Genomic DNA, 19,230 nt, shown 5'->3' with positions numbered 1-19,230 from the left:
TGCTTCCACACTACTTCTGTTTAATATACTTACTAACAAATTCATCTTCAATATCTGTGTCGACAAACGGCATTTCTGCCATCAGCGATTCTACCAAATCAGCAGGACATGACTCTTTACTCTGTTGTGTCCTTTTATTATTCTCTTTAAAGATTTTCTTTTGCTGTACATTTTCCAGCCCATCTGTAATAAATATTTAAAATAACACACTGAGTTTTAGGTTTTTTATATAAACAGCTGAGACATTATACACAAGCAATATACCAAGTATACATTTCTCTAATTATCAGCAAATGAATATTGACATATAACCCCCTTAAGAATTCTGCTCTTCTTCCTTGTCAACTTATCAGCAAAAATACTTCCACACTTCATGGTGAAGAGAAAAAAAAAAAAAAAAGGAGTTCAGCCTCTCTTTATTTAGTAACTTATGGTCTTGTTCAGTTCTAAGCAAATGCAATTCTGTGCAAAAGAAGAGATATTTAGAGCCGAACACAAAAAAGATAAAGTCTTGGGACATCACGTAAAGTTTACTTCAGATAACAGTAACGGCATATGAAATTCAGTGCAGACAAACACTGTCAAATGAATTCCAACATAAACACACTGAAAATGAGGCACAAAGGAGCAGGAAGGGAATCCTACCATTCCACATGTAACAAAGAGTTCTCAGCTGACTATATCATTCAGGAATTAGATGATTATTCTATTCCTGCATCTCCCACACAGTACAGTATGTTATAGACAGCAATGATCTAAACTTCTTGATCTAAAAACTGACTTCTAGTATTTCAGCTAAAGAGGAACCAATATAAATCAAAACTCATCTTGTATGTATAAAGATAAACATGAAGTTCTATCTCAGATTAATACTACAATGACAGAATAATCTCCACTAATAAGCTTTTAAAAAATCTTTTTCCCCAAGAGTACTGAGTATGAGCCATTTCTTTATGTCTGCTTCATGTTTCTGCATCAGTAAAGTCTAATACTGACAGTTGTACCTTAAAAAATTAAAAGTAAAATCTTCTCTAGCAGCAAAAAATGTGCACATAACCAGGCATCCAGCAATATTCTTTTGGGACAACTCCACAATGGGACTACTGTAGTGGAAGAAGCCTTATGTCAGAATTGCAGTTTATCCCAGGACAGCTCATTACTACAGACAACACACTTTCAAAGCTCCTCTTGTGACCAGTGCAGATAGCCCAAATCTGGCCCAAGGGGAAAACTTGGCAGCAAAAGTCATATTATGTACTTGTGGCATGCAAAACTACACTACATGTAAAAATTCAGTACTATAGACCCAATCTGGATTATCACTCTGTGAAGTGTTTCTTGCATATATCACTTTATGCTAGGGAAGACAAGAACAACCTGTTTAAATGCTAATTCACTCCAGTATAAAGTAGGGAGGCATTAATCACTCTGTGGTTGTGGTCTCACACATAACTTTATCCCAGAGGCTATTAAAAAGAAACAAAGTATTTAGATTTGCTGCTTCTTCCTCCTGCAGACATTAAAGGACCATGCACAACAAACAGATGTTAAAGTAATGATAAAATTATTACTTAACATTTAGATTAAAGTAAAGCTCACACAAAACAGATTGTTGCTGGTGATCCACAAGCATACAGAAAATAACAATCCTTCCTTCAAAGAGGTCTCAAAGTGAAGGCCAAGACAGAAATCCATGAAAATGATAAACAGGTAGGCCAGTCTGGGGCAGAAAAGTTATCAACAAGATTCAGAAATGCAGAATCATAACCAGCTGGAAGCAAAGGGTATTTGTTAAGATAGAATCAGCTGCAGAACAAAGACTCAAATAAATCCGAGGGGCGTATATTGCAGATTATGTGTTTCCTTTGCTCTGTCTGCTCAAAAAGCAGTAAACTTGTGCCACTTTGAAGAAATCTGTCTGCTCACAGTAGCAGATTGGCATCGCAAAGTCACAGCTAGTGATTAACAGTGTCCGTTCTCAAATCAATTAGCTGAACTGAACAGGCACTGCTTCTAAATTCCACAGGTTGTGCCCCAAGCAAAAATCTCCATTCCTCACCTTTTCTGAAGTAGGTATTAAAGAAATCAGAAACAAAACTCAAGAATTGTGCTGTAATCACTAAACCAATGCAAAAACATGATTCTTCAAAATTCCTGACATACTGTTGGTAAACTGAAAACTAACAAAATCAGCTTCCATGGGAACTCCTTGACCATCAAGTTATTATAGGATAAACTCTTTCTTCTTCATTGCATGCTTAACTATATTAGCCTGAATTTCATATATGAACAGACATATAGTTTATTCCCATATTTGTATTTGCTTAAGTGGCTGCTGATCTTCACCAGTATTTAAGTCATCTGTTCCAGCAGAAAAAAAAAAAAAAAGTCATGATACACCTAGCATATAAAGAATACAAAAATAAGGTGCAATAAAACATACTTGATTGCACTCGTTCCCAGCTCTCTTTTCCATACTCAGATTAGTTTCAGATAGAGTAATCTTCTATTATTTGACACCTACACACTACAGATCACAGTGAGATTAGGCCTCCAGGCACTGCTCCCTGTTTACTATGTTTATGTTCATACGTGTAATAACAAATGAATCCTTCGGAGACAATTTAACGGAAAGCTGCTATAGAGATCGATGGTCTTACTGTCGAGGCATTGTGAACCTCTGGTACTGGCACTCATGTTTATATAGCCAGAGAACTGAAAAAGCTTACAAAACCCAGAAAATTTGGGAAAAAAAAAAAAAAAAAAAAAAAAAAGGAAGGTTTAGTATTCACAGCCAGGTCTGATGCTTACACTGACACCTGGGGACTGCGCGTGGCGGAAAGGAACAAACTTTTTGGACTTTTTAGCAACAGCCCACAATGAGGTTGAATCGCTCTCCCGTACGATCTCCACAACCCCTGCTGCGAAATCCGCCTCTTTCCCTTCGGTACCTGAGTAGGTGTGCACAAGCCGTAGCCTGTACAGCCGCCCTGCCCAACGTGACCGTTTAATGCCTAACAGACGCCAGCAACGTCGTCGCACCCCCCCCACTCCAACCCCCTCCCTCCGTCCCTCCTCCTCCTCGCAGCACGACCCACACGCCGCCCGGCGGCAGCGGAGGCCCCGCGGTAGCGGAGGGCGTCCGCACCGCGCTGAGGCGCCTGCGAGGCCCCGCGGGCGCCTGAGGAGCTGGCGGGGGAGGCGGCCGCGGGGCCTCGCAGGCCCCTGCCCTCTTCCCGCCGCCCCTACCCCGCGCAACGCCGCCCCGCCGCCTCCTCACCGTGCTCCGGGGTCGCGCCGGCTACGCGGGAGGGATCCCCGCCGCCACCGTCCCCCGCCGCCGGCCGCAGCGCCATGAGGCGCGGGAGCGCGGGCACAGCCGGCCGGGCGAGCAGGGCGCAGGCCGCCGCCGGCCGCGCCGAGCACAGCGCGGGGAGCAGCCGCCGCCGCAGCAGCCGCTGCATGCCCGGTTAGGGCGGGCGGAGCTGCCCGCCGGGAAGCCGCGGGCCGGAGGGGAGGTAGCGGCGCCGCCGAGCCCCTGGGGCCGGCGGGAGCGCGGGGCGGAGGGGGAACTACAGCTCCCAGCGTGCGCCGCGCCGGGCACGGCGGGAGGCGGGCCCCGCCGCGGCGCGGCGCCACCCGCCGCCTCCCTCGGTCTGTCATGGCAGCGGGCGGGCGGCGCTGCCGGTCGCCGTGGAGGCGCGTAGAGAGCGTGTCCCGAGCCGTCAGAGCCGCGCCCGCATGACTTGCCGCCGCTCGGGGCTTTAACGAGACGCCACTGCCCCAGCCCTCGTCCCACAAAAGGGCTGCAGCCGGCGGGGGTGGTTTGGGCTGGTGTCTCCCCAAAATAACCGGTTGTAGCTTCGGGCCGCAGAGCAGTAATTAACATCTTGGGCTGCGGTCTGGGGGAGAATAGATAGTCGGGCTCTAAATTTGCTCTAAGCTTGACGCAGTCCCCCCGCGCAGGCCCAGGCCCCTCCGACTGCTGCCACTAACGCCTCTGCTGTGGCCGTGCAGTCGCCTGTTGGGCATCGGCCTCGGCTGTACGGGAGAGGCTGCTTCTCCGAGGCGAGGAATGGGAGGCAGAGGCGGGCTTTTCCGCTTAGGGAGAGACTGGGTGCCTCATGGAAGCCGAATCCTGTCGCTGCGTTCTGTGGGAGAAGCCAAGCCAAATGTCACCTGGTGCTTTTTGCACATCGGTCTGTGCTTATAGATCAGATCTGAGGGAGACAATTGCTTATATGTAGATGAAGACTCCTAGTTGCATTTTTAAAGAGAGTAGGGATGGCAAATGCAGATAAATACAATAGAGTGGCCATGATGGGGAGGAAGCTGCGTGGCTGCTGTAAGAAGCTGAGAGATGAGCGAAAAATGAGGCCACTTCACGTATTTGGCTCCTCTGTGCCTTCCCTTTCTGAGAGATAAAATCTGCTTGGAAATATTTTACCACTGTTTTGACCCATTTCATGCTGTATCTGCCTTCACTGCCTTTCACACAGTATTTACATCTGCATAGACCTGTGGATATCAGACCAAAGGCTGGATGTGACGGAGTAGTCCAAATTCTGTGGGATCCAAGAGAAGCCTTAGGATGAGGCTGCGGGCAGTTTTTCTTGCTATACACATTTCATCTGAGTATCAGCTATTGTTAAGAGACTAAATACCTAAGTGGTCACCCCTTCCTCGAGTACTGTGCTCAGCTCTGTGTCCCCCCAACATAAGAAGGACATGGACCTGCTCAAGGGTGTCCAGAGGAGGCCATGAAGATGATCAGGGGGCTGGAGCACCTCCCTTATGAGGACAGGCTGAGAGAGTTGGGGTTGTTCAGCCTGGAGAAGGCTCCAGGGAGACCTTATAGTGGCCTTCCAGTACTTAAAGGGGGCTACAGGAAAGATGGGGAGGGACTCTTCATCAGGGAGTGTAGGGATAGGACGAGGTTTTAAACTGAAAGAGTTTAGATTTAGATTAGATGTAAAGAAGAAATTCTTTCCTGTGAGAGTGGTGAGACACTGGCACAGGTTGCCCAGAGAAACTGCCCCTTCCCTGGCAGTGTTCAAGGCCAGGTTGGTTGTTCAGGGCTTTAAGCAGCCTGGTCTAGTGGAAGGTGTCCCTGCCCATGGCAGGGGGTTTGGAAATAGATGATCTTTAAGGTCCCTTCCAACCCAAGCCATTCTATGATTCTATGATTCCTAGCCTGTTAGCATTGGCAAGTACAATGCTTCCATAAAAATTTGATTCCATAGAGCTATGGATCAAATACTGGGAGAAAGTCTTTTGGTATTAAGTATATTTTTAAATATATGAATTTAAACGGTTTTGGATCTGGAACTGCTCCAAATCAACAGGTATTTCTCAGAAATCTTCAGTGAGAAATCTCTAGAAAAAAACACTTCTGTCTGTACAGTTGACAGGGGAGTCCAATGCAATGTTTAGATAAAGTTAGCGTTTAGTAGTCCTCTTAACAATTGAAAACACAATGCATTTTTAGAGAAGCTAAAATTGTGTCTAACAAATATTCCCTAGCCTAGCACTAATATGTAGATGCATTCTTCGGGTTCATGACAAGCCTGACTGAATATACTATCTCCAGGATGAGGGGAAGTGAGGAACCAGCTGGAGCTGGTAACAGCTACCATGAATTATGCCTATGAGTCATAAAAGTGGTGTTGGAGGGAAACCTTCAACTGAGGACTAGAAAGCTGAAGTAAAAGGTTGTGAACTTTCTGCCTGCCCAAATACTGCGCAAGTTTTGTAGAAGTCACTGACCTGGTACCTGGCAGAAACTGGTTTTTACTCCTGCTTAGGTTTGGGCTAAAGCCAGCACTTTATCAATTTTCTGTGGCCTTGCCTTTAATAAATAGTTTCTGATTAACCTCCCAGCAGTACAGTTGTCCCTTTGAGGAAAAAACAATCACAAAATGACAACTGTGTGACACTAACAGAAAGAGGAAGCAGAGTCAGCTCTACAGATTTCTTTGCTTACACAACCATACTACCCATGCCTACTAGCTTCTCACCCACTTTACCGTCTCTTAATCCATCCTCTAACTTCAGTCAAATTCAGTAGAATGTAAGAGGATTCAGAGGTATGACATTCCCACACATTTCCCAAAAGGAGTGGTTTGGGAGAAGAGAGAGACTCATTTAGCTACCAAATGAGGGAAAGAAGAAACAATGCTGTGAGTATGTTTTTCCATGAAACAGTGCTGGCCATGACTACTGGTCAGCTCATTACACGATAGGTCACAGTACATATTATCAATACATACTACGTCTTATCTTAGTCAAGCAAGAGATATGGGGGAGCTATGAGTATTTGGGATATGACTCACTGTGGGAGGTTAGGAAATAAAGGGGCAGGAACGGGATGTGTTACAGGGAGGCCTAAATATCAGAAGGGGATATCGAGATATTGTGTAGGACATGGGAGGGAGTTGAAGGTATTGTAATGGGAGAGCATGGAGACTGTAGGGGAAGCTTGGGTTACTGTGATAAGAAGGGAGGACATAACTGATACAAACCAAGACTTCGTTACTGACACTGCTGACACAGCAACTTGTTTTCTGATAAGTGAAGAATAGACCATGATCTGGTAGCACTAAGAGATTTGCTAGAGAAACAAAAAGTGTGAGTTGCAGAACTACAGATAATGGAAAATTAGAGGTAGGGGAGTGCCTGGGATAAAGTAATTTAATGCAAAGATCAAATAGGCTAGAGTTTCTACAATAACTGGTCTAAAAGGAAGAAGTGCATAAAGATGCTATCAGTTGTATTTAATGAATAGAAACTACATTTGATTGACATCTAATGTGAGTATGAAGATTAATGTGAAAAGGAATAATGTAGATGGATATTTTTATGGTCTGTTGATCGCAGGCAGTTCATTTAAATTGCAGGAGGAGGGAAAAGAACAGTAGGAATCAGCTGAAAAATTAGCTGATTACCCAGAGCAGCAATTCTTCACTTGCTACCCTCTGGATAGTGATCTGTTGTGAGGGACACTGGCTAAAGATCAGTATAGACAGTCAAATGCTATTAATGTCAAGGTATTGTTTCAGACACCTCCAGGTTCCTCCAGACTTTTTGAGGAATGATGACTGTTGGGTAGAGAGAGTCTTCACCTAAAAAAGTTTGGCATGGATGTTTTTGCCAGTGGGCTTGCCAGCCTCATAAAGAGGGCTTTAAATTAGGTTACCAAAGGATGGAGAGGCAGTCCCATTAGAACCTAAGATGGAAGAGATCTGGAAGAGGTGCTGACAGAGCTGTAGTGGTAGATAATAGGAGGGCAGATGCAGGATAGCCTGATGGCAGAAGCTGTCCCTCTCTGAGCAAGCAGCGTCCTTGGGGACCCATCCCACGTTCCTGCACACAGACTAGGATTTAGGGGGACCTCAACAGCCTGGAGAAGTGGAGCATCGCTTGCTGTATGAAATTCAACAAAGACAAATGTAAAATCTTGCATCTAGGACAGATGGGTTTTGGCAAAAGCCTATGGATGCACATCTGCACTAACTTACAGTCCATGACACGTTTTACTAACTTGGACTCTGAACTGGGCGTTATTATTAGGATGTAATCTCTAGTTTGAACTCCTACAGCTCTTGCTCCCTGAAAAAGGCAATTATTACAGCTAGTTCTTTTACCCATTTGTACTGCAAAATGTATCTCATTGGCTAGTTTTAATATTTCCTCTTAAATACTTGAAGCAGCAGGGGTAGAATATGCTTTCCTGATCTAATTTTTCCTTTCGCTCGTCAGCACAGAAAATCCACCAGAAGTCATATAGGTAAATCTTCATTCTTCAGCAGAGTTACATCATCCTTCTATAGTCAAGAAACCAAGTCTTCCCTATGTTGCTCTGCCATCAGGTTAAAAGAAGCTATTAATTTCCTTACCTTTGTCTCAGAAGCACAAATTCCATCAAACAATGTGATATACATAACTTTCCACAGTATAGGGTAACTAGAATACAAATAATACGGAATACTTCTACTTCATATTTTGTGATGTGAGTAGATAGCTTTCTTTTTACTAAATATTTATATACACACAAAACTATAAAATAGAAAATAACTTTTAAGTTATTTTAATGACTACAATCTTGTTTCTCTTATTCATAATATGTATAATATGGATTTAAACAAAAAATTTTACATTCTGGAGAGCATTAAGAATGGCATTCTGCACAGTGAAGACACCATTCGGCTTGATAGGAAACCTTCACAGATCTGCAATCTGAGAGACTGTGCACTGAAATAAAAGCACATTTCTCTTTTGGGAACTTTACTAAACCCACTGGACTTTTTAGCTCCAGAGGTTCAGTTAGGTTTGATCTGGAATCTTCAGCTTCCTGTAGCTGTTCTTATTTTATGACTGAAATAGAGATTTTTAAAAATTATGTGGAGGGAAAGTGCTTTATTTTAAAAGTAGACATTGCCTGCAATTAAAAAACAGTTTCATTTTGAATGCAATGAATATTGCCAACTACATGCGGAAGTCATACAGCTGAGACACTAGATCCTGCATTCCTTGAGTGAAAGACACTTTACTGGGAGTTTTAGGCAAGCAAAGAATGTAGTTCTGAATCCAAAATTCATATTATTCCAGATGTGGGTGGGGGAAATACGTATTTACTGACTAAACTGAAAAATCTTGATTCTTAGCTGCCTATCTGCTGGGTTTCTTGCTCTCCTCTCCCCTCCTGCTCTTCTGTCTGTCCCTTCAGCAGCAAGCTTCTGTTTTAGCTCTGGCTTCCTTACCTTCCCAAGCTCCAGATACTGCTCAAACACGTGCTTTTATCTATGGACTTTTTGTAAAGTTAGGATGTCTGTGGAATGGGGCAGTATCTTTCATGTACTCTTACAGAGCACAAAGTCCAATCAAAAAGAAACAAATCTAAGCTTCTTATTGCCAGAACAGAGTGAAGTTCAGATGATCACTCTTGCCTCTGCTTGTATTTCTGGTGTGTGCTTGCCTTTCTTCATAAGAGCAGCTGAGACATTAGTTCACAAGTGCTACCAGAGCTTCAACCAGTTTCTCATTTAGCCTAAGATGTGAATGTACTGGGCCTCTTCACCAGTCAATAAAAACAGAGGCTTCTGCAGAGGGAAACTGTAATTCACGTAATAAGTAAGAGTTGTTCTAGAGATACTCTTCTCTCTCCATGGACAACAGAGATGGCAAGAACAACTAGGTTTGTGTCCTGCTTAGGCATGTTGGTTAGAAGGCTCCAGCTGGGTGAAATGGATCAAGGCCTGAATTTTGTGATTGCCTGGTTCAGAATTAGGAAAAAAGCTTTGTGCTCTGGCCCAGTATTTCAGGCTCTGGCAAAGCCTTTTGGAGCCCAGATAATTAAACTCAACATCTACTCCCTAAGTGGAAACACTTGTGTCAAAACAGCCTTTCTCAAATATTATACTAACCCTCAACCAGTTGGAAGAACCTGATGATGGCCATGGCTAATGCTGCAAAGCTCAAATTCACGCAGTGTGGGTTTTGGGACTCTGCCAAGTTAGAGCCTAGCCAGGAAGAAATAATTAAGCTGTGTTGTTTTATGTTTCACATGAATTTTGAAATTTATTTACCCCTGGTGTTGCTGGGCCTAACTACACAGAAAAACTCACCCAGTGCTTTCACATCAGCAGTCTCTTAAGGTGTCTGTTTATATTTAACCAGAAATATAAAACAAAAAAACAGTGATGTTCAAAATACCTTTCCTACGAGCTATTCAGGGAAACAGTAACTTATTGTTTGAAGTAGAAAAGGGTCCCTGACCTAAACAGAAATGAGAGATCTCTGTTCTAACGTTGTTTTAGCCGCCTCTCACACCTGGAGCAATGTGATCTGGCATCCAGTTTCTGTCACTGAAGTCTTTTACAGTTATTGGATCAGTCTGTGTATTGCTCTGAGGGTGTTCGCCATCTTTTTGCTGACAGTGAAGTTTCCTGATCCTCTTCTTGAGGCTCAAGGTTTTAATGTATTGAGTCGCAAGGACAAACCAATTTAAAGCTCCCTTATTTACAATCATTATTTTAACTTACATTAAGTGAAAGACGTGTGTCCACATTCTAGTAGTTTGACAGAGCATGATAAAGGAAACAAATACAGTTAAACAAAAACACCTAAACACATTCCGGTTAATGGGGAAAGAGACAGGTTTTAATTCTCCAGCTTAGCACATTGCTATGTCTTTGATAGGCAATCTCTTACAGTTCTTCTTCAATCCTGCAGGCTTTTGCAGAGCCACATTCAATTCACATTCACTCATGTAGTAGCACTAAATGTGCTGCAGTAACTGAAAGGGAGGAATCCATTTATATTTCCACTGGTAAATCTGACTTTCAGTCCTGGTTAGAACAGTGTTTTCAGCACCCCTATTGAAAGGACCAGATTTGGGTCATTTTGTCAGGCATCCAGTCTGTCTCTATAAGCCAGCATGTGCCCATTACCATCTATCTGTGAAAGTGGACTAACAGCTGTTTAAATACAGTTAGTATAAACCGAGGAGACGGTGGGGAAGAGCATCTCCCCAGGGCTCCAGAACTGTAGCTCATTTGATCTGATCACAATAGCTATTTGGTCCTACCACAAGAACATGTACTCATGTAAGAGAGAAAAAAAAAGGTCTTATTTTTAATCAGTTTCTAGGTGATTTTCATTTTAAGAGTAGAATTTGCCAAACTTGCTTCTATGTAAGAAAATCAATCTACAGCTTAGAAGTCATGAAAGTTTCTTACATGTTTTGAAACACTGAAAGGAGGAAGCTCAGCCATACAGTAAAATGCACTCTGTTGAGAACCCTACTTCTGGTGGGCAGCCAGAGAATCAATGAATTTTTTCTGACATATACTGAGTTCAAAATATTTCAGTATCAGATATGCTTGTGTTCAGTTTTGGCCAAATGGTATGATAACTTTCCATGTGACATAGCATTGTGACAAGACTGCTCTCTTTCTTTCTAATTTGCACTGGGTCCTAAAAACTTTATCATTATTATTTTGAGCAAAACATATAAGCATCAAAATTGCAAATAATAGGCAAATTGAAAATACCAGACAAGTAATACTATGGGATGTGTGGTTGTCTCTCTGATGTGTCTTGCCACAATGGTATCTACAATCCTAAGAATAGCCTTCCTCGCAGCGTAGCTGGTTGATACAGGTAAGCTGCACAGAGACTTTCAAAAAAGGTGAAATCATACCCAGAAAAAGGTGGCTTTATGCTTTTGGGACAGTTAGTAAGCAGTAATAGGATCCCTCACCTGAGGGGCATTCAGTGAAAGAAGTCATGTTTTCCTGCAGTGGTGTAATATGGCCAGGACCTGTTCCCTTAATTGAAGAGAAGCAGGACCAGCAGAAGAACAAGGGGGAATAAAAGCAAACTGAATTACCAAAAGAAATGTTGAGCTGCACTTTTGTCAAATCTGTGTGAACCTACAGCAGATGTTACCAATTATGTACTGTATTTGGAAGACTCCAGAGACTCATGGGAAGTACCACTAATGACAGTTGATTTGTCATATCCATGTCATTAGAATGATTATTAGGGAGATTTCAGAGCAAGAGAGTGATTAGATAGGGCCCACTGACTTCCCATGAGAACTGGCAACCTAAGGGGCCTTTGTCCCTTTGATAATAAGCCTGTATGTATTTGCTTTTCTAGATGTTACATGTCTTACCCATATGCCGTTTCCATTCGCTGTCTAAATTTTCCTAAAATTGAATGTTCCACAGTCCAGATTCTGTCTTACAGCTGAAACTGTTTTCACCCAAGTCTCAAATGATCCAAGTCCCAGAAACAAGACTCCATCATTATTCTTAGTGGCTAGTTGACATCTTTCAAATCATATGGATTTCTCTCACTGAAATCTTGTCTCTCTTGCTTTATTATGACAATATTGACTCATGATTTTCCCATTTTTCAACATTACCTTTGGAGGATTTGTCTTACTCCTTGATGCCTTTCTGTATACTCTTCACTTCTTAGGCTCTTTCATCTAAAGCACAAGTTACCATCTTTATCAAAATCACTCCCAGGGCTTTCTCTCCTTCATATGTGTTTCCTTCTTTTCAAATTAAGATCTCAGCCTGTCTTTGACTGTCAGTCTGCCTGTGGATGTCTGGCTTTCAGCCCACATGCAACATCATTAAACACAGTTCGTCCTCTCTCTCCATACTCCTGCAGTCACCAGGAGCCACAGCCTCCTGCCTGTCAGTTAGTACCTATCACATAGGCATTATGTTTGTCTCAAACCTCAAAGCTTTTCTCTCAATCTGTCGTAAGATGTGTTATGCAGAACTTTTTATTTAAGACACAGTCTTGCCAAAATAACCTATAATCCTTACTACTGAAATTCTTGTCCAGATCTTCACCTTACGTCTCAAGTACTGAACATCCTTTTTTGTGGCCTTGACAAACACGATTTAATTCTCCTATGCAGTAATTTAGAAAGTCTTTGGAGAAGTAATTTTTCTAGAATTTCAACTTTGGCAATGTCACCTATCTTTAAATTCCTCCACATCTTCTGTATTTTAACAAGCAATTTAGGTGTCATGACTTTCATTCTTTATGGTTGATGCATGCCTGCCTTAATTATCTTTTGTTTAATACTGAGAAGGTTGATTTCTATTTCTGAAGGATTTGTAACTTAATGTCTAAACAGGAGCTATCAGTTGTGTCTGCATAGCCCAAGAGAAACCTAGTCAAGATTTTATCAACTGGTCTTGAGTACTGGAAACTGGACGGCTGTGTTACTGTGGCTGTACATCTGGATGAATATATTGTGCTTCTTAGCTGGGTGAACAGCCGAAAGAGAATACTGCACTAATGAATTTGTTCTGCTTACAGTGCCATGTTAAGTCATTCAGAAGCAGCTCAAATATCTGTGCACATCATTACAATAGTACTGTGCAGACACAGAATCCATGTTTCTTCCTATGCTGCTTCTTCTGTTTGGAAAAGAATTGCTGCTAGCACCAGCAAAACTACTTTGTTGTTCTCCTTTAAACTGTTATTTGCTATGAGATTGCCAGGAGAAAAATCCCAAACAACAACAATAATCCTTACAACTGCTGAGCTAGTAATGCACTAAGACAATCTTCTAAGCCGTTTAACGCTTGTCTTACGGCTCCCTTGTATATATGCCAGACTATCTATCTCAGATGGAGCATGTCTGATTTAAAACTAAAGAACTAACCAAAAATCTGTCTAACAAAAACTGGACAAGAAAACTTCTTGTTTGTGTGATAAGTACCATCAGTTCATGCCTTGACAAAAGAGCTGATAACCCATTGTAAACCTTTATTTTAAAATCTCATTTTAAATTACTAGTAGATCACTTCAAAAAGAACCCCTAAGAATTCCAGTAAATTGTACGTCATAAAAGACACATTTTCCTGCATATACCTATTCCTGAATCTTTTAAAATAGTATTACTTGAAAAGTTTACTTTCCTCCAAGTATATTTCCTAATGTTGACTTCTGAGTGACTCATTGCATCCAACAGTGTTGAAAAGGATCCAGTGTAATTACATGAGATGACATCTATATTGGTGAAAATCCAGGATGTAAAGCTGTAATAAAATCTGTACTAGAAGGAATTATCTAAAGAATGATAAAGTCCTTTATATTTTATTTAAATCTGCTTTTTTGAAAGTGGCATTTTTATATTCTTTCCCTGATTTACACCATAAAAAAGGAAATGTATATATTGCCTCTCTACAATGAGAACACGAGAATATTTAATAAGTCCTGTGCAGACAAAAGGAGTATATGCTTACTGTGATTATGCTGGACACAGATTTTTTTGTGTGTGATTCTTCTCTTGCTGGAAAAGAGTGGTTAAATCCCCCTGCTTCTTGCTGAATAGTTACTATGAGACTACTCGCACACTGAAAGGAGACAGTAGTTTTTGGAATACCAGGGAAATTTGTGCCAAAAATACTGTCCCCTTATGATCAGAAAAAAACACTGTTGCTGTTGTGTTCTTGCTTTCCAGTCATAGACTGTACATGCCTAACAATGAGTAAAAGCTGAGCACAGATACACTTAAATGAGTTAGCTTATTACAGTTTCTTGACTATATTGAAATATCTGTGTGTAAACCAGAAGATAAGGTATGTAAATAAGTTGTTTGGAAAATGTATTTAATGTGTTTTTTCTTACCAAAACTATCTTGTGCTATTTTTTACATGCCTTGTTTCTGAGTGTTCACTGTGAGGGTTGCTCTACTCTCTTTACTTGGGGAAAAGGAATTTTTGCCAGAATTGGGACTTCATGAGCAGGTCCTGTATTTTATGAACCAGCACATGGAAGGTCATTAGGAACTGACAACACTATGCACAGAGGCTGACAATTCTTCTCTCTCTTTGTATATCCCGCCAGCACCTGATTTTTTTCTTACATATGGGAAAATCATATTTTTAACGCTGCCAAACTGTTTACATTTCTGATGTTCATATCTCTGGCAGCACCGTTAATGCCAATTTTATGGAAAATGGATTACAATTTGTATTAATCGATGCTGGTTTTTAAAAATCGCACCAGGAAAGTTTAAATACTTACATAAAATATTTGCCTAAACTATGAATGTAAATGTAGGTACAGTAGAATGAAAAGTTTTTTGTATCCTAACTAATTTCTGAAAAGATCAGGACATTTAAGTCTGGAGTGGTATCCAGTTATCTTTTGGTCCTTTAATAATTATTTTTCCATAATTATGATTGGAATTTGTAATGGCAGGGGAGAATCTTCCCACAGATAATGTTTCACAGATTTTACTGCTATCCTAGCACAGAGTCACAACTATTGGAGTTTATTCAGTGCCAAGATGTTGAATTCATGGGATATTTTACTCCTGATGTCGGTAGGGCCTGGATTCTTGCCCTTGTGCTGTGGCTGCACAAGATGAAATTCTATCCTCTCTGCAGTAAAGGACAAACTTTCTAGTATCTTCAGTCAGGTCAGAATTTCACACTTCAGGGGTGACTCAAAATTAATTCCCATTTGGTAGCAGATCCACTCCTAGCTTCTTTCCCCACTGTAGCTGTGCACATTTGCCCCTGCACCACTGAAGTGGAAAAGATGAGAATGACAATGTTGGGAAAACTTGGATTAACAATACCCTAAAAAATTTAATTTGGAGGTTTCATTAGTCCCGGTCATTTTAGTGAGCCACCTTATCCTGGGGTCCACAGACAGCTCTGTTCACACAACTGATGTGGATGCAAAGCACAGTGCAGATTTTCATCAGATTCGGAGCAGTAGAACAGAGCCTATCAACTTGACTTGAGCTGGCTTTGCTGCCAGAAGCAGTGCTACACAGATCCGCAGCCTTCGTGTGTAAAGTAATCTGTACACAATGGGAGAAGATGCCTTGTTCTTTTCATGAGATATGGGAAAAAAAAGCAAAGCCGAAATTTTGGGTAAGAAGATGGTCCTTGTTGGGTTTGTACTTATTACACTGCTTATTATTTTACTTATTACACTCACGAACAACATAACCAATGATCAGAGAACTGTGGTCAAAAGTACTGAGAATATAAAATATAAAAAGAATATCAGAAGCAATTTGATAGCCTAGTTTCCTAAGGTGCATGTGACTGTGCTGTCAGCCCTTGCCTTTTAGCTTTTGAAGTCAGTGACCAATTATTTCAGCCATATGTGCAAGAGGATAGTGATCTTAAAGACAATTAACGTCTTATAAGCTTTGTAAAAAAAACCCCACCGTTGGCTAAAAGAGAAAGGAAAATAATTCTTTAGCAGAGGAAAAGGTAGGCTCAGCTCTGTTACTGTCCTTTCTCCAGGTCAGCTGCAGTCCACGCTCTCTTTTTTCTAGAGCAGGTACCACAGAACACAAAGGAGGACCTGAGACAACTGCAGGGGGGGAGGAGATTTCAGGACGAAAACTCACAGATCTTTACCAAACCAGATTCTATTAGCTGTGCTGCTCAGAAAAACATTTGTTGTTTCCTCATTAATGGCTTCTGAACTTTTCTGACATGAGCGCCGTTGAAAGCCCACTAGCTCAGGATTCTCTGGCAATGCAAAGAAACTGTTTGATTTTCATTATGAGGTAAAAATAAAACCATTTAGAAAGAAGTAAAGAAATAACTTCCTAAACAGCTTGGAGGAAACAGGAGAAAAGACCTCCCTTTTTTCTGCTTTTCCTCTTTACCGGATACAGGGCTCCCAATACCCTGGAGAATAACACCTATGAATGAGTGGAATCTGATAGCCCATTTTTAATTACCGCCTTTATCTGCACTTCTGCAAAAACAAACAAACAAACAAATTAAAAAGCCTAAAGCTGGGCTCTCACAGGGAAAACCTAGGTGTTTTAAGGACTGAATTCACCACACTTCTCTCTGCACTGTTTCTCTTTTCTTCATTCTGACTTTTGAATCTGCCCTGATGCCCTCATCTGACACAGCAACTACATCAGGGAGAGAGAAAACAGGATAGGCTTTCACTTTTGTCTGGCAGCACAAGCTTGCATTCTGTGCTTTGGAGGTTTTCAGAGGCTCTTTATTCCATGTAATGTTCCTGGAGTGGAGAAGCGTATCTTTTGTTCTTCCTTATAAAGGGATATTTTTATACACAAAGATATACAGTACACTGAATTACAAGAGTTTTTATGTATTGGATTGTGAGGCTTTAACACAGAAATTTCTGATGATTCTTTAATTCTGCCTTATCCAAAGCATTTAACTTCAAAACCTTTAAAGCACAGATGCATCAAAGCCTCAGAATCCATCCAACACATCAACTAATTGTGGTGACATCAAAACCAGAATGAGACTCTTAATTTTAAACAGATTTCACTCATAGCATGCTAAACATGCAGCCTGCGTATATGTGCTAAGCTGTATTATCGCAGTATACATATGTATGGCTTTATATACTTGCAAGTAATTAAAATGAGGGAGGATAGACGTGTATCTTCTCTGCAAATAGAAATAATTCTTTTATGTTTAAGCATATGTCTTGTTGTTTTAAACACAGCCTCCACTTTTTTTGCTGTGAAACACTGTATGTCCGAAGTGTCGAAGCCTGTATAGGTCTTCTGATTCCTTTAATATCGTTTCCATATTAGATAGCCAGATGGTGGAGGGTGATAATACTCGTACTAATCACTTAGGAAGTCTACAGAGTGATGCTTTGAGATTTAGACTCACAGCTACTGCCATCAGTCTTTTGATGGGAAGCCGCAGATACTATTCCAACCAATTGAATGTTTTTAAATATATCAACACTGAACAAATTATCTAAACAGGAAAAAGACTGATAAATACCATTCAGTGCTAGTGAACAGAGGGTTTTGTCCAAAGGAAATAATTGCTTTTACAATGATCAGAGATCAATGTGGCATTATGCAACAGTATTTATAAACATCAAAAAAAATATTTTTGCTGCTTTATAGTCATCACAGATAGGAGAGAGATGTACATTGCTAAGTTACTTTACAAAGCAAAAAAACCCAAAAAAAAACACTTAAGAAGCAGAATAATTATCTCAATGAGTTCCTTGGGGGTTGATTTTTAATTCCACACCAATCTTCTGTTCTGCCAATTCTAAGATTTTATAACTCCAACAGATTAATCAGCAGAAACCTTTTTTCCTACAGAATATCCATTTATGTAGAGGAATACTTTTTATGCTTTGTGTTTATACCTTGAAAATACTTGGTTTCCTTTCTGAGTGATGCATTGTTAATCTCTGGGCACATTTTATAGGAATTAAATGTCAAATGTACCCATTCCTAATGTCTTTTTTTTTTTTTTTTTTTTTAATATGATGTGATTTCTACATCAAAAGGGAAAATATTTCTCTGTGAATTTTACCTTTATTGTTAAGCCTTTTACAAAAAAACACACTGCATGTTCCACTCCAGACTGGCAACCTGAGGCTCTGGAAAAAGAGACAGACAGCACTAATCAGCACTCAAATATGATAAGCAAGAAGACTAAACATGTAAACAAGTCCTGTGCTGAGTACTTTGTTTTGGTAGTACTGATTGTCATTTCAGTAGAGGAACAAACAACGCACTTCAGCCTATCTGGCTTATTAGTTGTAGACACTTTAAATAGTAAAGAGAAAACACAAAATAATGTTAAGCAAAAAGGCTTGTAAGCTACTTCTCAGAACTGGGCTGCTCTAGCAACAATTTTCAAACAGCAGCAATGTTTTACTCCATCCTTAGGGTAAAATGAGCATCTTCATTGTCCTAATATTTGTACAGCATTGTACAAATGTTGCAAAGATGGTGGACTTCATAGAATCTACCTATTCAGCATCATTTTTTCAGCACTATTAAACAAATATTTTCTTGGCATTTCTGAAAATCAGGCTGTTTAACACCTGAGAACAGAAGACTAAAGTCGTTATTTAAAAAATAATGTGTCTTCTTAACTCAATGTGTATTTTCCCTCTTATTATGCTTAGTAAAAATATATTAATGTTTTGAATGCCACTATTACATTGTTAATTTTAATTAGATTTTTTTCCTCCTATCCTAAATCCCTTACTCTGTATCATAGTATGTATCATTGTAGATTCATCAGTTACATTACCATGAAATGTGGTATTTCGTGAAGCTGCCCAGTCAGCCTGAAGCCAGAAAGCCTGATTTTAACCTTGAATGACTTAATGGAGTTATTTAATACACGCTAATATATTAAAAAACAAACAGTCATAAATTGTATAAAACCAGCACTCAACACATACTACTGTTGCAGCATGTAGTTGTGAAATATATGTGAGAAGTTAAAAAAGCATTAAGGAATGTCTAAAAGGAGGATGGTGCATGGGAGGAAGAACATGTAAACAAGTGGTGGAAAAGAACAGATGTGTGCTGTTTAGACACACAGGCAAGTAGCCCGGGGGAAATTTGGATTATTGAGCTAACATGGCAAAGATACATAGTCTGTTCACATTTAAATCATAAGACATTCTGTGCCTGTTGTGTGAAGAGTGTTCCTGCTGTTTCTCTGAAGAAGTATGTGATTTTCATAGAGTATGCCACAATCATGGATACAGATAATTTACAGTTCTGTTTGCCTAGAAATTTCCTCAGAATGCTGGTAAGTGCTGTGTCTGATACAAAATTCATCAGAGATGATGGTTAAAGAAGCCTCTCCAAGATTGCTTCAAGTCAACAGAAAAAACTGCTTCAATAAGGATAACAACTTCAATAGGTGTTACTGGTTTTGCTTCCACAAATACAGCATCCCC

General features: G+C 40.5%; 1 protein-coding gene across 6 annotated transcripts in view; it reads right to left on the bottom strand.

Moving 5' to 3' along the window:
* The window catches only part of AKAP7 (A-kinase anchoring protein 7), an 89,326-nt gene extending 85,790 nt beyond the window's left edge, over positions 1–3,536 (bottom strand). For all 6 annotated transcript variants that reach the window (XR_012632848.1, XM_074896321.1, XM_074896319.1 and 3 more), the window contains exons 1-2: positions 3,281–3,536; positions 34–183 (exon numbers count right to left, since the gene is read on the bottom strand). Coding sequence is in view for 5 of the 6 variants with exons in the window: in XM_074896321.1 (XP_074752422.1) it covers positions 34–183; positions 3,281–3,464 (334 nt within the window). In the remaining variant the exon portion in view is untranslated. The remainder of the gene's footprint in view (positions 1–33; positions 184–3,280) is intronic.
* Between the last annotated feature and the right edge of the window lie 15,694 nt (positions 3,537–19,230).

Source organism: Athene noctua, chromosome 1 (genome assembly GCF_965140245.1).
Source record: "Athene noctua chromosome 1, bAthNoc1.hap1.1, whole genome shotgun sequence".
In the NCBI taxonomy this organism is placed as follows: Eukaryota; Metazoa; Chordata; class Aves; order Strigiformes; family Strigidae; genus Athene; species Athene noctua.
Note: the sequence above shows the minus strand (reverse complement) of the source record. Positions and strands in the feature narration are given on the sequence as shown.